Source organism: Vespula vulgaris, chromosome 14 (assembly GCF_905475345.1).
Source record: "Vespula vulgaris chromosome 14, iyVesVulg1.1, whole genome shotgun sequence".
Lineage (NCBI taxonomy): Eukaryota > Metazoa > Arthropoda > Insecta > Hymenoptera > Vespidae > Vespula > Vespula vulgaris.
Genome location: NC_066599.1, coordinates 2,372,220 through 2,387,342, shown reverse-complemented (window position 1 = coordinate 2,387,342; position 15,123 = coordinate 2,372,220). Strand labels below are relative to the sequence as shown.

At 38.7% G+C, this 15,123-nt stretch overlaps 1 protein-coding gene across 7 annotated transcripts in view; it reads right to left on the bottom strand.

Annotated features, from left to right (window-relative positions):
• The window catches only part of LOC127068912 (frizzled-2-like), a 132,732-nt gene that overhangs the window by 79,114 nt on the left and 38,495 nt on the right, over positions 1-15,123 (bottom strand). For 3 of the 7 annotated variants that reach the window (XM_051005309.1, XM_051005307.1, XM_051005310.1), the window contains exon 2: positions 986-1,108. The exons of 1 other annotated variant lie outside the window; for it this stretch is intronic. In XM_051005309.1, the coding sequence (XP_050861266.1) occupies positions 986-1,013 (28 nt within the window). In that variant the 5' untranslated portion in view covers positions 1,014-1,108. Of the gene's footprint in view, positions 1-985; positions 1,109-2,774; positions 2,793-4,163; positions 4,921-15,123 lie in introns of those variants that run through there. 3 more of the 7 variants (XM_051005308.1, XM_051005311.1, XM_051005316.1) reach the window with 3 other exon arrangements.

The window sequence follows — 15,123 nt, the reverse complement described above, 5'->3', positions numbered from 1 at the left end:
CCACCACCACCATCACCATCACCATCACCATCATCCACCACCACTACCCTGTACCGGGATTTCCACGAGTGGCTGATACAGACCTTTGCAGCCGTCGCGTGTTCAACGACCGTAACTCAATAGGGTCCGCTCTACTCTCTTCTCCTCTCTGTCTGTCTGTCTGTCTGTCTGTCTGTATCTGTCTGTCTGCGCAACCTTCCAATGGTATTCATTTGCACGGTGGACTTTGAGACCGATGGATATAGTGGACATCGATTTGTCGTCTTAGAGATAGAACAGTACGACGAAATTCAAAATGTAGGTAAATTACCAATTACCTTCTAGAATATTTTCTTTATGGAAAATATCACGATCCAATTAAATCCTTTTGAGATTCTTAATAATGCCGGAAAGTAATGAAGAAAGATTCTTGGTACGTGGTAAATCCAAAAAAGAGGGTTCAGAGTGTTCAAGGGTGGTAGCTCGAGAGGATTCTATCGAGAAGGTGAGTTGTGTGTGTATAAATATATATACATATACATGCACGCTTACATATACACTCACGCATTTATATATATATATATATATATACATATAAAGAGAGAAAGAGAGAGAGAGAGAGAGAGAGAGAGAGAGAGAGAGAGAGAGAGAGAGGGTAGCAAAAGAGGATCGTTCGAATGGGCCGATATTGCACCCCCGGGCTGTAATTCGTATCGAGTTTTCCGTACTGCCCCGACAACTCGATCGGAAACGCGATCAGGATGGCGAAAGTAATTTTCGGACGATACGAGAGAACGCCTATATTCTCGGTAAGTGGTTGGGGGTGAAATCGTAGACCAGGAAAATTAAGTCACAACGAGAGAGAGAAAGAGAAAGGGATAAAGATAGAGATAGAGATAGAAACAGAGATAGAGATAGAGATAGAGATAGAGATAGAGATAGAGATAAAGAGAGGAAGAGCTTATACCAAAAGGTTATTCTCGAAATTGCGTTAAACTAGACTTACGATTCCGATGGTTATGGAAGAACTCCATTCTGGCTCAACGAGTTTCTGGTCTATTTCAGATATATCCGTGTGAAATAGTCTTCGAGTTACGTGATTATCGAACGGGAAATTACTTCTACGGTGCTGTAATTTGAACAAAAATATAATTAGTGACAGTAAATGAAAAATCTTTTCTAATTGCTATTGTCATTCGGAAAAGAATTATTTCGAGGAAAAAAATCTTTTTCTTTCTTTTTCCTTTCTTTTCTTTTCTTTTCTTTTTCTTCTTTCGATTTCTCACACTAAACATTCATCGTTTATCATTTCATTTATTTTCCATTATAATCCCTTATAAAAAAAAAAAAAAGAAAGAAAAAGACTATAAGATAATTCTTATCGAACATTTCGTTGTAATATATAATATCGTCATAACGTTATTCCATCGTTTTACTTTTCCTTACTATAATTAATATCAAACAAGATATATCAATTTGATAATATTATAATATTATAATTTTAACTTTGAAAATCTAAATTTGTTCCGACCGATAGACGGACTGACAGTCCCATCATAGAAATGTGCCGATAGCAAAGCGTTAAGAAAAAGAATTTTTCAATTTAATGAAAAAAAAATCACGAACGACGGACGAGAGATAAAAATTTAGGTCGGTCCAGTGTTCATAGGTTTGATCTCGTTCGCCGGAGGCGGAGAAGGAAAGGGTCACTGAGGATGGTGAGGAAGGCGGGCAGTATATTGGCCGATATTCAGCGAGCATTAACCAGAAGCATTCCCCGCTCGACAAATGGCAATTTAACGCTGTCGAGAGTCGAGCGTCTCGGTCGATATTCGAGCGACCCTTTGACCGTCGACGTTAATGCACGGCCGGCCCTTTATTTCCGGCTGTCACCCAGACTCGACGATAGGACGAACAGAACAGAACGGAGACGAAGAGTGGGTGAGGGGACATAGCTGCCCACCCACGAGTCGTGTCGACCACCACCCACCACATGAGAATGAAAGATATATATATAGAGAGAGATAGATAGAGAGAGAGAGAGAGAGATAAAAAAGAGAGAGAGAGAGAGAGAGAGATATCGTTCCACGCCTCCGACGCAAAAGATTTAATTACGAATTAATTCCGACGGTACCGTTGCTAATTTTAACATCGTCTCAATACCACTTAATACCTACACGATATATCAATTCTAATCTCTATTTTATTCGCTATCTATATCTTTATCAGTCTTTAGATAATTTCCTTCATTGCTTTCCCTTTCCTATTTCTGTTCTTCCTTTTCTTTTCAAATTACTCAAAATATCTCTTTCTCTCATTCTCCTATACTAATTCTCTTATACATCATTCTTCTTTCCAATGCTCGTCGATGAAACTTCTTAGAACGAACGTTCTTCTTGTCGCTCGTGCCGTTTGTGTACGTAACCTTATTTATCTTTCGCTAATTCGTAGATTAAATTATATTAGCTAAAAAAGAAAAAAGCAAGAAAAGAAGAAAAAAATCATATACAGATATGTTCTAATCTACTAATGAGAGTGATGATAATAATGACATTGGAAATATAGATCGCAGAAAATTCGACATAATTGTAGTACAATGCGTGGGTGGTTTCAGATCCCTCCCATTGGATCCTCTCCCCATTCCACCCCCATTGTCGCGGGACACGGTCGAACTGTCGCTCGCCAGGTGTTCCATCTCTCCCGAATACACACACACACGCTCATATATGTACCTATATCGGCTACAATGCGGTTCAACGTACAACAGAATTTAATGAAGCGGGACCGACACTTACGTAGCTCGTGTTTCGACGTGACAGTGTGTCCGATTCAAAGCCCTCGTTACCGAAGGGGCGATCCGTGACGAATGGGGGAGGGTTTATGTTACTTCCCTTGGACAAAGAGACTTGGTCTTGTTCTCTCTCACTTTTTTTTTCTTTCTCTTTCTCTCTCTCTCTCTCTCTTTCACTCTTTCACTCTCTTACGTTTTCTGTATGTCAGACACGCGTTTCGATAAGATATACTCTTTATCTCTCTCTCTAACTCGTTCATTCTTCTACTCTGTTTCTCTCTTTCCTCTATCTCTCTCTCTCTCGTACGCACACACATACAGGGATACACACACGCACACACACACACTATTTCCTTCACTTTCGTATACCTCTTTCTCTTTTTGTATACCTCTACTCTTCTATTCAACGTTTGTACTCTGAATACCCAACCAAGCCGACGTGCCGTTGCTAGCTGCCGTTGCTGATTCAGGACGCACAAATTTTCAGAAAAATATCCACGAGACTCAAAGCGAGCCTCTCGCTGCGCGTTAATGGACTCTTTTGTATCGTGCATAAGTTAAGCGATCGTTGAATAACGACGCCCCGCCGATATATATATATATATGTATATATATTCTATATATATATATATATATTATGTATACATATAATATATATATATTATACATATATAGACAGTGTATTCGCATGTCAACCACATTAATATTCGAGGCGACTCGACGTCTCGTCGATGTTTCATCTACCCCCGTTCGTTCTATTATCATTAATATCGCGTCACCTCCATTGTCCCTGTTAATCGACGCAATTACGAAGAGACAGAGAAAGAGAGAAAGAGGGAGAGAAAGAGTGTGTAGAAAAAAGGAAGAAAGAACAGAAAAGAAAAAGCGGAATACAAAATAAAATAAAATGAAATAAAAGCGTCTAGGTTCTTCTTCTCTGTTCGCAGATTACTTTGGTTTCTTAAATTAAAGAAACTTTCCGTCTTCGTAGATTCACGTATCACTGACTTTTAATAATCGCGGCCTATGATCATCCTATCTTTTTCTATATCCTTCTCTCTTCTATTTCTTTCAACACCCTTTTTTTCTTTTATTTTTTTTTATGATACTTCTCGACGTATCATTTTGATAATTCACCATCGTATTAATACACTCATACACCATCGTACTAATACACTAATACACTTCTATGTATTATTCTCGTACTTCTATTTCTTCGAATTATATGTTTGTATATATATATAAATTTTTTTTCGAATTTAATATATACTCTTCGAATTATATCATCAACACTCAATGGATCAGTCCGATTATGTTTCTTTGGGAAAAGAAATTAATCGACGATTAGGATTAATTAACTAGAATTCTAGTTAACCTTCTCTCTGTCTCTTACCTGATTCATCAGGTTATCAATCGTTATATCTCGTTAACGATGATCCTCGAGCATAGTCCTGGTTCGATCAAAGAGACAAGATCTTCCGCATGCACTTTTATCAATCTCTTCTTCGTCTATCTCTCTCGTTTTTTCAAAATAGAGATAGATATACAGAAAAAGAGAGAGGGAGAGAAAGAGAAAGAGAAAGAGAAAGAGAGAGAGAGGGATAAAGAGAGATTCGATAAAGTCTATCTGTCGTTCTATTCCGTTACGATTGATCACGATCTCGATCTTAAACGAATTCACCACTCGGCACGATCACACCGTGTCATTTCTCTCCCTCTCGTTTCACCATTTATTCCTTCCCTTTTTTCTATTCCTTACTTTTCTTTTTATTCACTCAAGAAAAAAAAAACACACTAGCGGTGCACTGATAACACACGATTACTTATTATCGTCTTTAATAAATATTAAAAAAATGTTTATTTTCCGTTACTTTTTCTTTAATCCGAAGTCGTATGATCCTCGAGATGGAGACACGAAAAAACGACGTGAAAGACGAAAAGAAAAAAAAAGAAAAGGAAAATGAAAAGATTTGGAATTTTCCCGTCGTTATTTTCCTTCTCGTCAACGTCGTCGTCGTCGTCGTCCACGTTGTTTCTATCGTTCAATAAAATTATTAGTAGTAATGTACGAGCACGATTCCGTATTTAAATGGGGAAATGTAAAGGACGATTCGCGTTAGCCGGGTTGCCAGTACTACAGGCGCACGAGAAATGCACGCTCCGTCGATGGACTCACGCTTTTATCGACGCTGAAGCGACAGCTGGCGCGTCAACGCGCGCGCAAGCGTCCTACGTTCGTCGCGTTTGCTTCGTTCTGTCCTCTTCCTCTTCCTCTTCCTCCTCTTTCTCCTGTTACTCCTCCTCCTCCTCCTCCTCCTCCTCTTCCTCTTACTCCATCTAATCCTCATCCTCCTCTTTCTCCGGTTCCTTTAGTTTCTCCACCTCCTTATTTTCTACCTTGCGTTTGTTCGTTTTCACGAGAGCATGGTCAGCCCTCGAGATCATTCGGAAGAGTATGCTCGCGGATGTATGTATGTATTTCTGTGTGTGTATGTGCGTAAGACACCAAGCTCACCCTTTTTTACGCTCTTTTGCCCTTCGGCCCTTCGTTCTTGTATCCTCGTGATCGATCTAATGCGACTTCCGACCTTCCTCAACGCAAATCTACTTTCCTGTCTTCTTTCTTTTTTTTTCTTACCTTTTCTTTTCTTTTTTCTTTCTTTTTTTTCTATTCTGTTTTCTATCTCTCTGTGTCTCTCTATCTTTTATCTTTTATCTTGTATCTTTTTCTCTCGTTACGTCGGCCACGAGATTTGAGATTTTATCGCAAAGAAAGTCTTTTAAGATATGAACTTTTTGTAAAATTACTTTCCTTCTTTTTTCTTTTTGCTTTCTCCCTTCTTTCTCTTTTCTTTTTTTTAAATACTCAATGTCTGAACGCGATTTTTCTCGTATCATAAATAATTGGGAGTAAATTATAAATATATGTATTTATCCGGTAGATATTTCTTATCATTAATCGGTTATAAAATGCATTTTTATAAGATAAGAGTATGATAATGTGGATAATAATGTAAGAATTGATATTAAGGTTAAGCAAATCAAGGAGAATTTTTCTTTTCTATTCTTGATCACAATTCATTGGTGCGATAGTAAGTAAAAGGAAGTGCCGCGTGGAAAGCACCACTTCGTTGAGTAAATGTTTGAGACCGGCTGAATTATAGAAGGCTGAAAAAATGTTTGTCGTTGGCCGACAAAAGGCGTCGGGCTTATCACGCGTCGTAATTAACGACGATTCACCTGGATTCGTTATGGCTGTTTATGCGCCTCTGAATTCATCTTCCGTTCTATTAATCTCTGTTTGTTCCTTTCTCTCTTTCTCTCTCTCTCTCTCTCTCTCTCTCTTTCTTTCTCTCTCATTTTACGAACATTATATTTTGTAAGGATTATAAAACGTAATTAAAATTCAAATTAGAGTTTAACAGAAAATATTAAACATCCATAACAGTTAATTCTTCCGAGTGTAAGCGTTCGTAGAAACGTGAAATTAACGTGATCGGGGACCATCCTAAATTCGAATTTTACACGTTAAAATTCGACGATGTAAAACGACATAGGTGGGGGAGAGAAGTGGATGGACATGGGGTGTTAGAGGGATAGTCATCGTTGCTTTCGACGGAATATTACAACGAATATTTTATCAGCGATCGTCCTGTCGACTCGTTTGATTGATTCTACGAATAATTAGCGGATAACCTCCGAATACGGTCGCCACAAATTTCGATTAATATGGTTACCGACGTAGCGCGACATGTAAAACGTATCAGGACATATACCTAAATAGCGAAACGTTTCGAATAAATCCTGATAAATTTAATGTTTGGAGTTCAAAGTTCATCGGCCCGATATTCGAAGTCGATCTCGTTTAAAAGTCGTGGTCGCCATTTTCCTACATAAGTATGTATATCTTAGACACGTTAAGTCGACGTGACGAGAATCGAATGAGAAGAGAAAAAAAATAAGAAGTGGCTAAATCTTTCTCGAGTTCTAGGACCAGACGACCTCGCAAGAACGAGTCGTATGTAATTAAGATATTAATAATTTGAGTTGAGAGAGATAGATAGAGAGATAGAGAGAGAGAGAGAGAGAGAGAGAGAGAGAGAGAAAGAGAGAACACTCGAGAGAACATCGTCGTGATAGTGATACGAAAAAGCATCTTCGTGTTTGCGATCTTACACTATACGCATATACACTAATACAACATAAAACGAAATTGAGAAACATTCCTAAGGGGAATTTCAATTTTTTTTAATTTCTTTTTAGAAGAAATTTAATCTCTCTATTTCTGCCTTATAAATAGATCGTTTATATAAGAAATATGTTATTGTTCTTCTTTCTTTCTTTTCTTTTTTACAGATAACTCACGTCGCTCAAGTTAACTCCTTCTACATTCGCTTTTGGCTTATGGAAAACAATAAAGTCTCGCAATGTGCGAAATAAGCCACGGGAATAACCGGTTAGCGCACCGGTTTACGCGAGAACGAAATTAAATTTGCGCGAAACGTTTAATTAATTTCCATCCGCTCGTTATCGGCCCTAGCTCGGCTATGCCCGCTTATGTATACATTTATGCGGCCCTTTCTTGCGCGGGGAGTTAATCAGCGCTCTTCGCTCGGGCTATTAAACATTCTCAAGAAGAAGAGGTTCATTTTTCGTACGTACCCACCGACTGACTCTTTCTCTTTAAACCCTTTTTTCTTTTTCTTTTTCCTTTTTTTTCTTTTATTATTATCCGTGTTACAACTTTTTTCTTCCGGTATAACGACGACTACCTTATTTACGACATAGTAATTTTTTCTCACGTTCTTATCGTTCTCGATCTTTTACAAATATCACTGTACGATCGATTATATCTTATCTATATGTCATTACAACGTGTACGTTCGTATAAATATATGTGTATGTGTGTGCGCGTGAAGTAGAAGAATTATAATCCTAATCCAAATATCATGATAAATGAAATAATATCGAAATGAAAGTGATTTTCCAAGTTAAAATATATATATATATATATTTAATGATCTAGATAATAACGTTGTTTTATTATTCAATATTACAACATTATTTATGTCAAATTAAAGTTGTGATTAATTTAAATCCAATATGTTAAATGATATACATGAATAATTTTAGGTAGTAATTTCGAGGGAACATTGTTGAAAATAAAATCGTATCATCGAGTGATCTCGATCGAAAACTCGTGACTTCTATTTTTTGTAACTTGTGTAAAAAAGAAAGAGAGATAGATAGATAAATAGATAGAAAGAGAGAGAGAGAGAGAGAGAGAGAGAGAGAGAGAGACAGTGAGAAAGGAGATGTAAAAGAAGTATACTACTAAGTTACCACGACTAATGCTAATGATGCTCGTAATTTTCACCGATAGCGAGGGTGCGACCCAAGTGACGTTTCTAAGTCCCCGATATCAAATGAATTATATCGTTCGACGTACCACTTTTTCTCGTGAGTATCGGTACACTCAAGAACCACTGAATCACGCGACGAAGAAAAAAGAAAAAGAAAAAGAAACAGAAAAAGAAAAAGTAAAAATAACATTCAAGAGAGAATGGCTTAGCACGTTTTATTTATGAATCGTCAGACTACTCGAATGTTCAACCTTTTATTGTACCCTTTTTAACCGAACACGAACGATCGAGCTTACGACGAGCCTCGAACGTGTCGTATCGATTAAAAAGTAGAAATGTTCTTTAATTCTTATTAAATATTTATAACAAAACGATAATAGTTATCAATCTTGAATTTTTATTTAATCGATAATCGATAAGTACGTATTATTATTTTAATTAATTCATAAATATTCTTTATAAAAATAAACTGTATCGATAATTGCATCGAATATTTTGATCAGTATTACAGTAACAAAACGTCCATTATAAAAATCAATTCTTAGATAAATTATTAGAAGATACTTCACGCGATAAATAAAATCCGATTAATCCGAATGACTATCTTCTTAAAGATAATTTATCGAGAGATAAATCATAAATATATTTGGAAAGTATACGTAACAATTTATGGTTAGATTAGAATTACACAATACGACTAACCGTATATATAAATATACGTCGTAGATGGGAAGGAACGAACATGAAAAGAGCAGGAGACACGTGGATCGAAAAGGGAAGATCGGAAAGCTATAAAAACTACTATCGCGAACACTAATACTAACTTTTCACAGTGGTTAGTAATAATAGACGTTGTCAAGTGTCAGTCGTTCTATATTTCTATCGATACACGGACATCGAAGTGGCTTAAAAACGATGCACTTGACGGTCTTTTTTTTTTTCCTTTTTTTTTCTCCCACTCTCCCTCCTCTCTCTCTCTCTTTCTATGTTTCTGTCTTTCTCTTTATCCTCGTAGTCATCGTCTCGCGATGTAGGGGGTAGTATAGCATATATATGCATACGACCGGATGGGAAACGTCCGAGCTGCGACTCTTGGTACAATGGGAACAACTCCAGACATCGGTCTATATAGTAACAAGAGTGAGAGTGAGAGTGAGAGTGAGTGAGAGAGAGAGAAGAAAGAGGGAGAGAGAGAGAGAGAGAGAATGTACGACGCAAACCCTGGATGCAACACGAACGCCACTGCCGTTGCACTCGCAGTTAGACAATGCATCGAGATAAGCACTGCGTTCGGTGAACGTTCCGGTGAATACCGCTTGTGCCTAGCCATTGATAGTCGTAGGGAACAGCTATTCCAGCAATAGGAAATAGGTGTATCGAGCGTTCGCTTCTCCTATAGGATAACCGACTCCTATTGGATAGACTTGATTCTCTAGATTCGACAACCAATGGAATTATCATCGTCACGTCTATTATCTTCCATTATCGTAAACGATTTAATTTGTTACTTTTAATATTTTAATAGTATCGTTATTTGTTATGCGAGAGACAAAAGGAAAGACGAAGAAGATAAGGTTTATATAAAATCTTCTAAAACAATTTCAATAGTATCTATACAAGATCGATATGAAGTCATAATAAATCGGATCATAGGTTTAAAATTTCTTGATAATTATAAGAAGATTATTATTCATCCTATAGAAAATCTTATCGGGTAATTGATATGTATCTACTTAAAGAAATTAATTAGGACATTAATTATTGGCATATAGAAAATCTTATCGGGTATTTGATATACATACGTGTATCTAAAGACATTAATCAGAACATTAATTATTACCGTATAACTAATCCTCTCTTTTTCTTTCTATCTTTTTCTATTTCTCTCTCTCTCTCTTTTTTTCCCCTGTGAGGTGTATCGCCTCTCAAAGCAAAGGGTCAAAACGAGAACTCGTAAAATTAACGAACCTTTTTCGTTATGCCGCACGGCGCCTCGTTCATAGGACAGACGAGCTTCTCTGCACGCATATCTATATATCTATATGTGTGTACGTAGATATACACAGATACGTATATACGTACACACATACATTCGAAAAACTCCTTGCTGGATGCTGCTTCTCGGTGATGCATCATCCATCGTGTGGAGCATCTTGTTCTTCTTCATCTCTCTCTCTTTCTTTCTTTTTCTCTCTTGGTCGACGTCAGGGTTCTCGTCCACCCTTTTACACATATCTAAATAGAAAGAGTGCATACATGCACTTTCTCTCTCTCTTTCTCGAAGACCGAAGAAGGAGAAAAAGAAAGAAAGACGAAGAAGAGAAAGAAAAAAAAAGAGAGAGAGAGAGAGAGTACTAGCGTCGAGGTAATCAAAGGGGTAGGTGTATATTCGTGGGTACTTTACCACTCCTCTTCTCTCTACCCCCTCTGTTCCATCCTCACCCCCACCTCCTCGAAACGCCCCGATGCTCTCGAGGTACACGCGGGAGCGTTGCCGAACAATCGTTTCGGGAGCTTTGAAGTTTCCTCGCTGTACACGAGTCCACCCTTTCCCTCTCTCTCTCTCTCTCTCTCTCTCTTTCTCTCTCGTACTCATTCTCATAGCTACGATGAACGGGTATAGGGGGACCGAACGCGTATGGCGTCGTCGAAAGCTCGCTACCCCCTCTAAGGTCCTGCTTTTCCACCCCCTTACCAAAAGAAAGAGACGAAGCTAATGTCGTCGAACGTGCTTCTGCTTTGTGAATAAGAAGAGCTTCGAAAGAGAGCGAGAGAGAAACAGAGAGAGAGAGAGAGAGAGAGAGAGAGAGAGAGAAGAGACACAGACAGAGACAGACAGAGAAAGAGAAAGAGAGAGAGAGAGAGAGAGAGGTTGGAGTGGGGGAAGCCAAGAGGCTAATTACAGTATTTTTCCCTCGGAGATTCGCACGATGGTCATCGTGCCTGGATGGTACCTGCTTTGATTTATCCCACCCCTTCTTTCTTCTCCTTCTCTTTCTCTCTCCCTCTCTTTCTTTCTATATATATTTCTTTATCTCTTTCCCTGTCTTTGTCAGAAAGAAACGAAGCACCGTTGCGGAAGCTTTGTGGCATCCACTCTTCAGAGTTTTTCTTCTTTTTCTTCTTGTCTTTCTCTTTCTTGTTCTTCTTCTCTTTCTCTTTCTCCCTTCCTTCTCCTCCCTTTCTTGTTCTTCTTCCTTCTCATTCTCCTCCTCAACCTTCTTCCTTTTCTTCTTCTTCCTCCAAAGGTTCTTATTCCAACGATCGATCGAAAAACACAATTCGCGTTCCTTTGCTACCCCTTTTAACTCGACCCTTCTTCTCTCTGCTACCCCCGTATCAACCACCCTCCTCCATCCCCATCACTAGCATCAACAATCTTTCTCGATCGAATCGTATCAAACGAATCTTCGATTTTTCTTCGAATTCTTTGTCAAGTGAATTTTTTGTCAGTGGCGAGTAGAGACTTCGGGATGTTTTAGATATTGTTCGATCTTTTTCTTTTTTCTTTCTTTTTTTTTCCTTTTTTCGAATATAGGGTTAAAAAATGATATTCCTTCGCTTCTCTCTCTCTCTCTCTCTCTCTCTTTCTCTATCTATCTATCTCTATCTCTATCTTTCTCTTTTTCTCTCTACAAGCCTGCAGGCTCTTCTCTCACGTTCGGTATCTCTCGTGAACCTTTGCGAGTCGATGCCGTGTATGCAGAAAACATTGCGAAAGTGCCCACTCATTGTCCCGGAGTGGTAGTCGAGTGCAGCTTTGACGACGACAGGGTAATTAGTTCGTATTATACTTTGTGACATCGCCGGGGTCGGCCAAAGAAGGCAAAGAGAACTCTCTCTCTCTCTCTATCTTCATCTCTGTGTCTTTCTTTCTCTTTCACTCGTACTAGCTCTTTCTATCCTCTTCGAATCCAATTACGATTTTGGTTTGAGACGCGTTCTCTCTCTCTCTCTCTCTCTATTTCCTTTACACACACACACACACACACACACGTACAGTACAGTACATACATACATACATAGATATATACGTATATCCATACATGCCGATAGGTAGCTGCCCCGTGCACAAGTTCTATCTCTTTCTCTCTCATCTCTTTCCCTTTTTTCTTCCTTTTCTTTTTTTTCCCTTGCGAAGAGGACAGAGGAACGCATAAGGGGGATGAACGAGTGGGAGCCACAAGGTTTATCCGAAAACTCTTTGTCAACAAAAGAACGTCGAGTGTGCCGCTATAACGTACGCACACTTCGAGGTATAAAGGGACAGTGGGTAATAAAAACCCTCGGCAAGGCTTCAACGAGCACGCGGAAGTTACTTTTCACGAGTACGCCTGCTACTACAGAAGATGTTCCGCGAAAGGCACTTTCCTTTCCCTTCTCTCTTTATCTCTCTCTCTCTCTCTCTCTTTCTCTCTCTTTCTCCTTCTCTCTTATTCTTCTATCTTTCTCACTCTCTTTCCATCGTCTTCGTCGTCGTAGTCGTCGTCGTCGTCGTCGTCGTTGTCGTCGTCGTCGTCGTCGTCGTAGAATTTTCTCGTTAGCACGTAGAAACCGAAAAGCATTTGCTAGCCGACAAAGGGGAGCGACTCTTAGTAGATTTGAAGAAACTCGAGCGAGAGAGGAGCACGTTTCTTCCTTCGATCGGCAAACACTCCTCGGCTTGGACAAATTTTACGAAACGTTCACAACGAAGTCAAAGAGTTAGTTGTCTAACTACATACATACGAATACATGTATATCTACCTACGTACATGTGCTATTTTCTAAATGGAAACCACGCGGCATGTCTTCTTCTTCTTCTTCTTTCTTTCCTTGTATTTCTTTCCTTCTCTCTTTCTTTCTGTTTTTACTATTCTTTATTTCTTTTTCTGTTTTTTATTCCTTCGTTTTTTTTTTCCATCACTCATCTCCCATCCAAAACCCTTTTCACGAACCGTAGCAGAATTACTTTATAATATTTTCCCATGGGTTCGAGTAAGAATGAGAACGTATAAGTTAGAACGATTTTTATCGTACGCGAGATATTTTCTCGTTAAAACGTTGGAGTCTAAACGAAACTAAAGCATTCAAAGGTGTCTCAAAGAGTCTGTGTAATTTTCCAATAGGGAAAAGAAATAGAGGAAGAGAGAGAGAGAGAGAGAGAGAGAGAGAGAGAGAGAGAGAGAGAGAGAGAGAGAGAGAGAGAGAGAGAGCCAGAGAGAAAGAGAGAGAGAGACAGAGAGAAGATTGCTAGATAAGTTGCATCGAGAATTCGAAATTTCCCAAGGGTGTTACGCAACCCCTCTCCCTCCTTTTTTACCCCGTTCCTCGTCTACCCGTTTCTCAACGTTCCTTTCTCTTCCCTTCCTTTCTATCTTTTTTTAGATAGTTTAGAACGAAGAAAAGGAGAGGATAGATGGAAGAAGCTGTGTTTAAAAGAACCTTCGTGTTTCTATTTCTAATATAAGACGTTGAGAGAGAAAACGTGATATCCAGAACACGTTCGTCAGTGACGTGGATCGTAGCGAATCGAGGAAAAAGAAAAGGATTTGGGAAAAAAAAAATTTCAGTAGTAGTGGGTTTAGGGGGTGGAGGTTGAGGGATGAAAAAAATTGGGATAAAAAAAATTCTCCTTTGACGTTTCCATACTAGGTTTGCTGTCAAAACGGGGCGACATTGTGCATCCTCTTTCTTATTCGTCTGACAGGTTTCCCTTTGCAAGTGCTCCGACGTTTCAAACTATTCGGTCCTGAAAGTCTCGATCATTCGATGTGAAAACCATCGACTACATTATTATCGATCGTGAGAAAATTCGATGAAAAAGGGGGAAACGAATAATGGCGACCGATCGAAATTTCCTACTTTTTCTTTTTCGTTTTTTTTTCTTTTTTCTTTTTTTAATTTCGTATACTGTTACCCTGGCTGCAACTATGAGTCTTTCCGTGACACTTAACGAGATAACAACGCTGTCTCGTTAGAAATTCGATAGATCGTCTTTTATATCGTTCATTAAAGAAATGATAACGATAATCTTGCGAAATATCATACACTCGTGTTTTAAGAAAACAATATAATCGTTTATTTGATATCTACTATTTATTAGTAGCGACTAGAAAATTTGCGATCTTGTATTGTAATACGAAACTCACATCCGTGAGACAGTTTTAGTCTATCGAATTGTCTGATTTTTCTGTGCAATATAAAATATACAAAAAACAAAGAAGAAAGAAACGTTAGAGGAAAAGAATGTTCTTAATTAAAGAAAAGATTCACTCGAATATTTTCACTCGAGTAATTCTCGAATATTTTGAAGAAAAAAAAAGAAGAGAAAAAGAAAAGAGAAGAAAAGAGGGGGAAAAAAAAGGAAGAAAAAAGAAATTTCATTCGATTCGATCGAAACGGAAAAGCGCAAAGTAAAAAAGTCGTGAGCTTTGCTGTTGAAGAGAAAAGTCGGAGAGTGAGATAGAGAGAGAGAAAGAGAGAGAAAGACGGAGAGCGAATGAATGAGTAAGAAAAAGAGAAAAAAGAGAAAGAAAGAGAGAGAGAGAGAGAGAGAGAGAGTGAGTGAGTGAGAGAGGGTGAGGGGTAGGACCGTCGGTGATGAAATCTTTGATCCGAGCTGTAATTAGTCGCCAAGCTGTTGGCAAGTACTCCCTCCTATAGGTTCGTGTAACGGGCGTCGCCGGTGCCAGGAATTGCACCGGGTTGCTAGCGAAAATGTTTGAGTGGCGATCAAAGTCGCGAACAGGGCGCGACTCCCGCGCCTTTCCGCGTTTTCCTCCTCACCAACGGAGTACCTCGACTGTTGAGAAAGCCTTCGAGAAGAGAAAAGGAGGGCGCCAACCCCCTGGCACCTTCCTATGCACATTGGCGCGGTTCTTTCTTTTTTTCCTCTTTCTTCTCTCTTTTTTTTCTTCTTTTTTTCGTTTGTAGTTCAATCCTTTCTTTTTTGAACTGTAGACATTTATTATTTTTTCCTTCCAAATTTTATTAATTCGACTTTGTGGA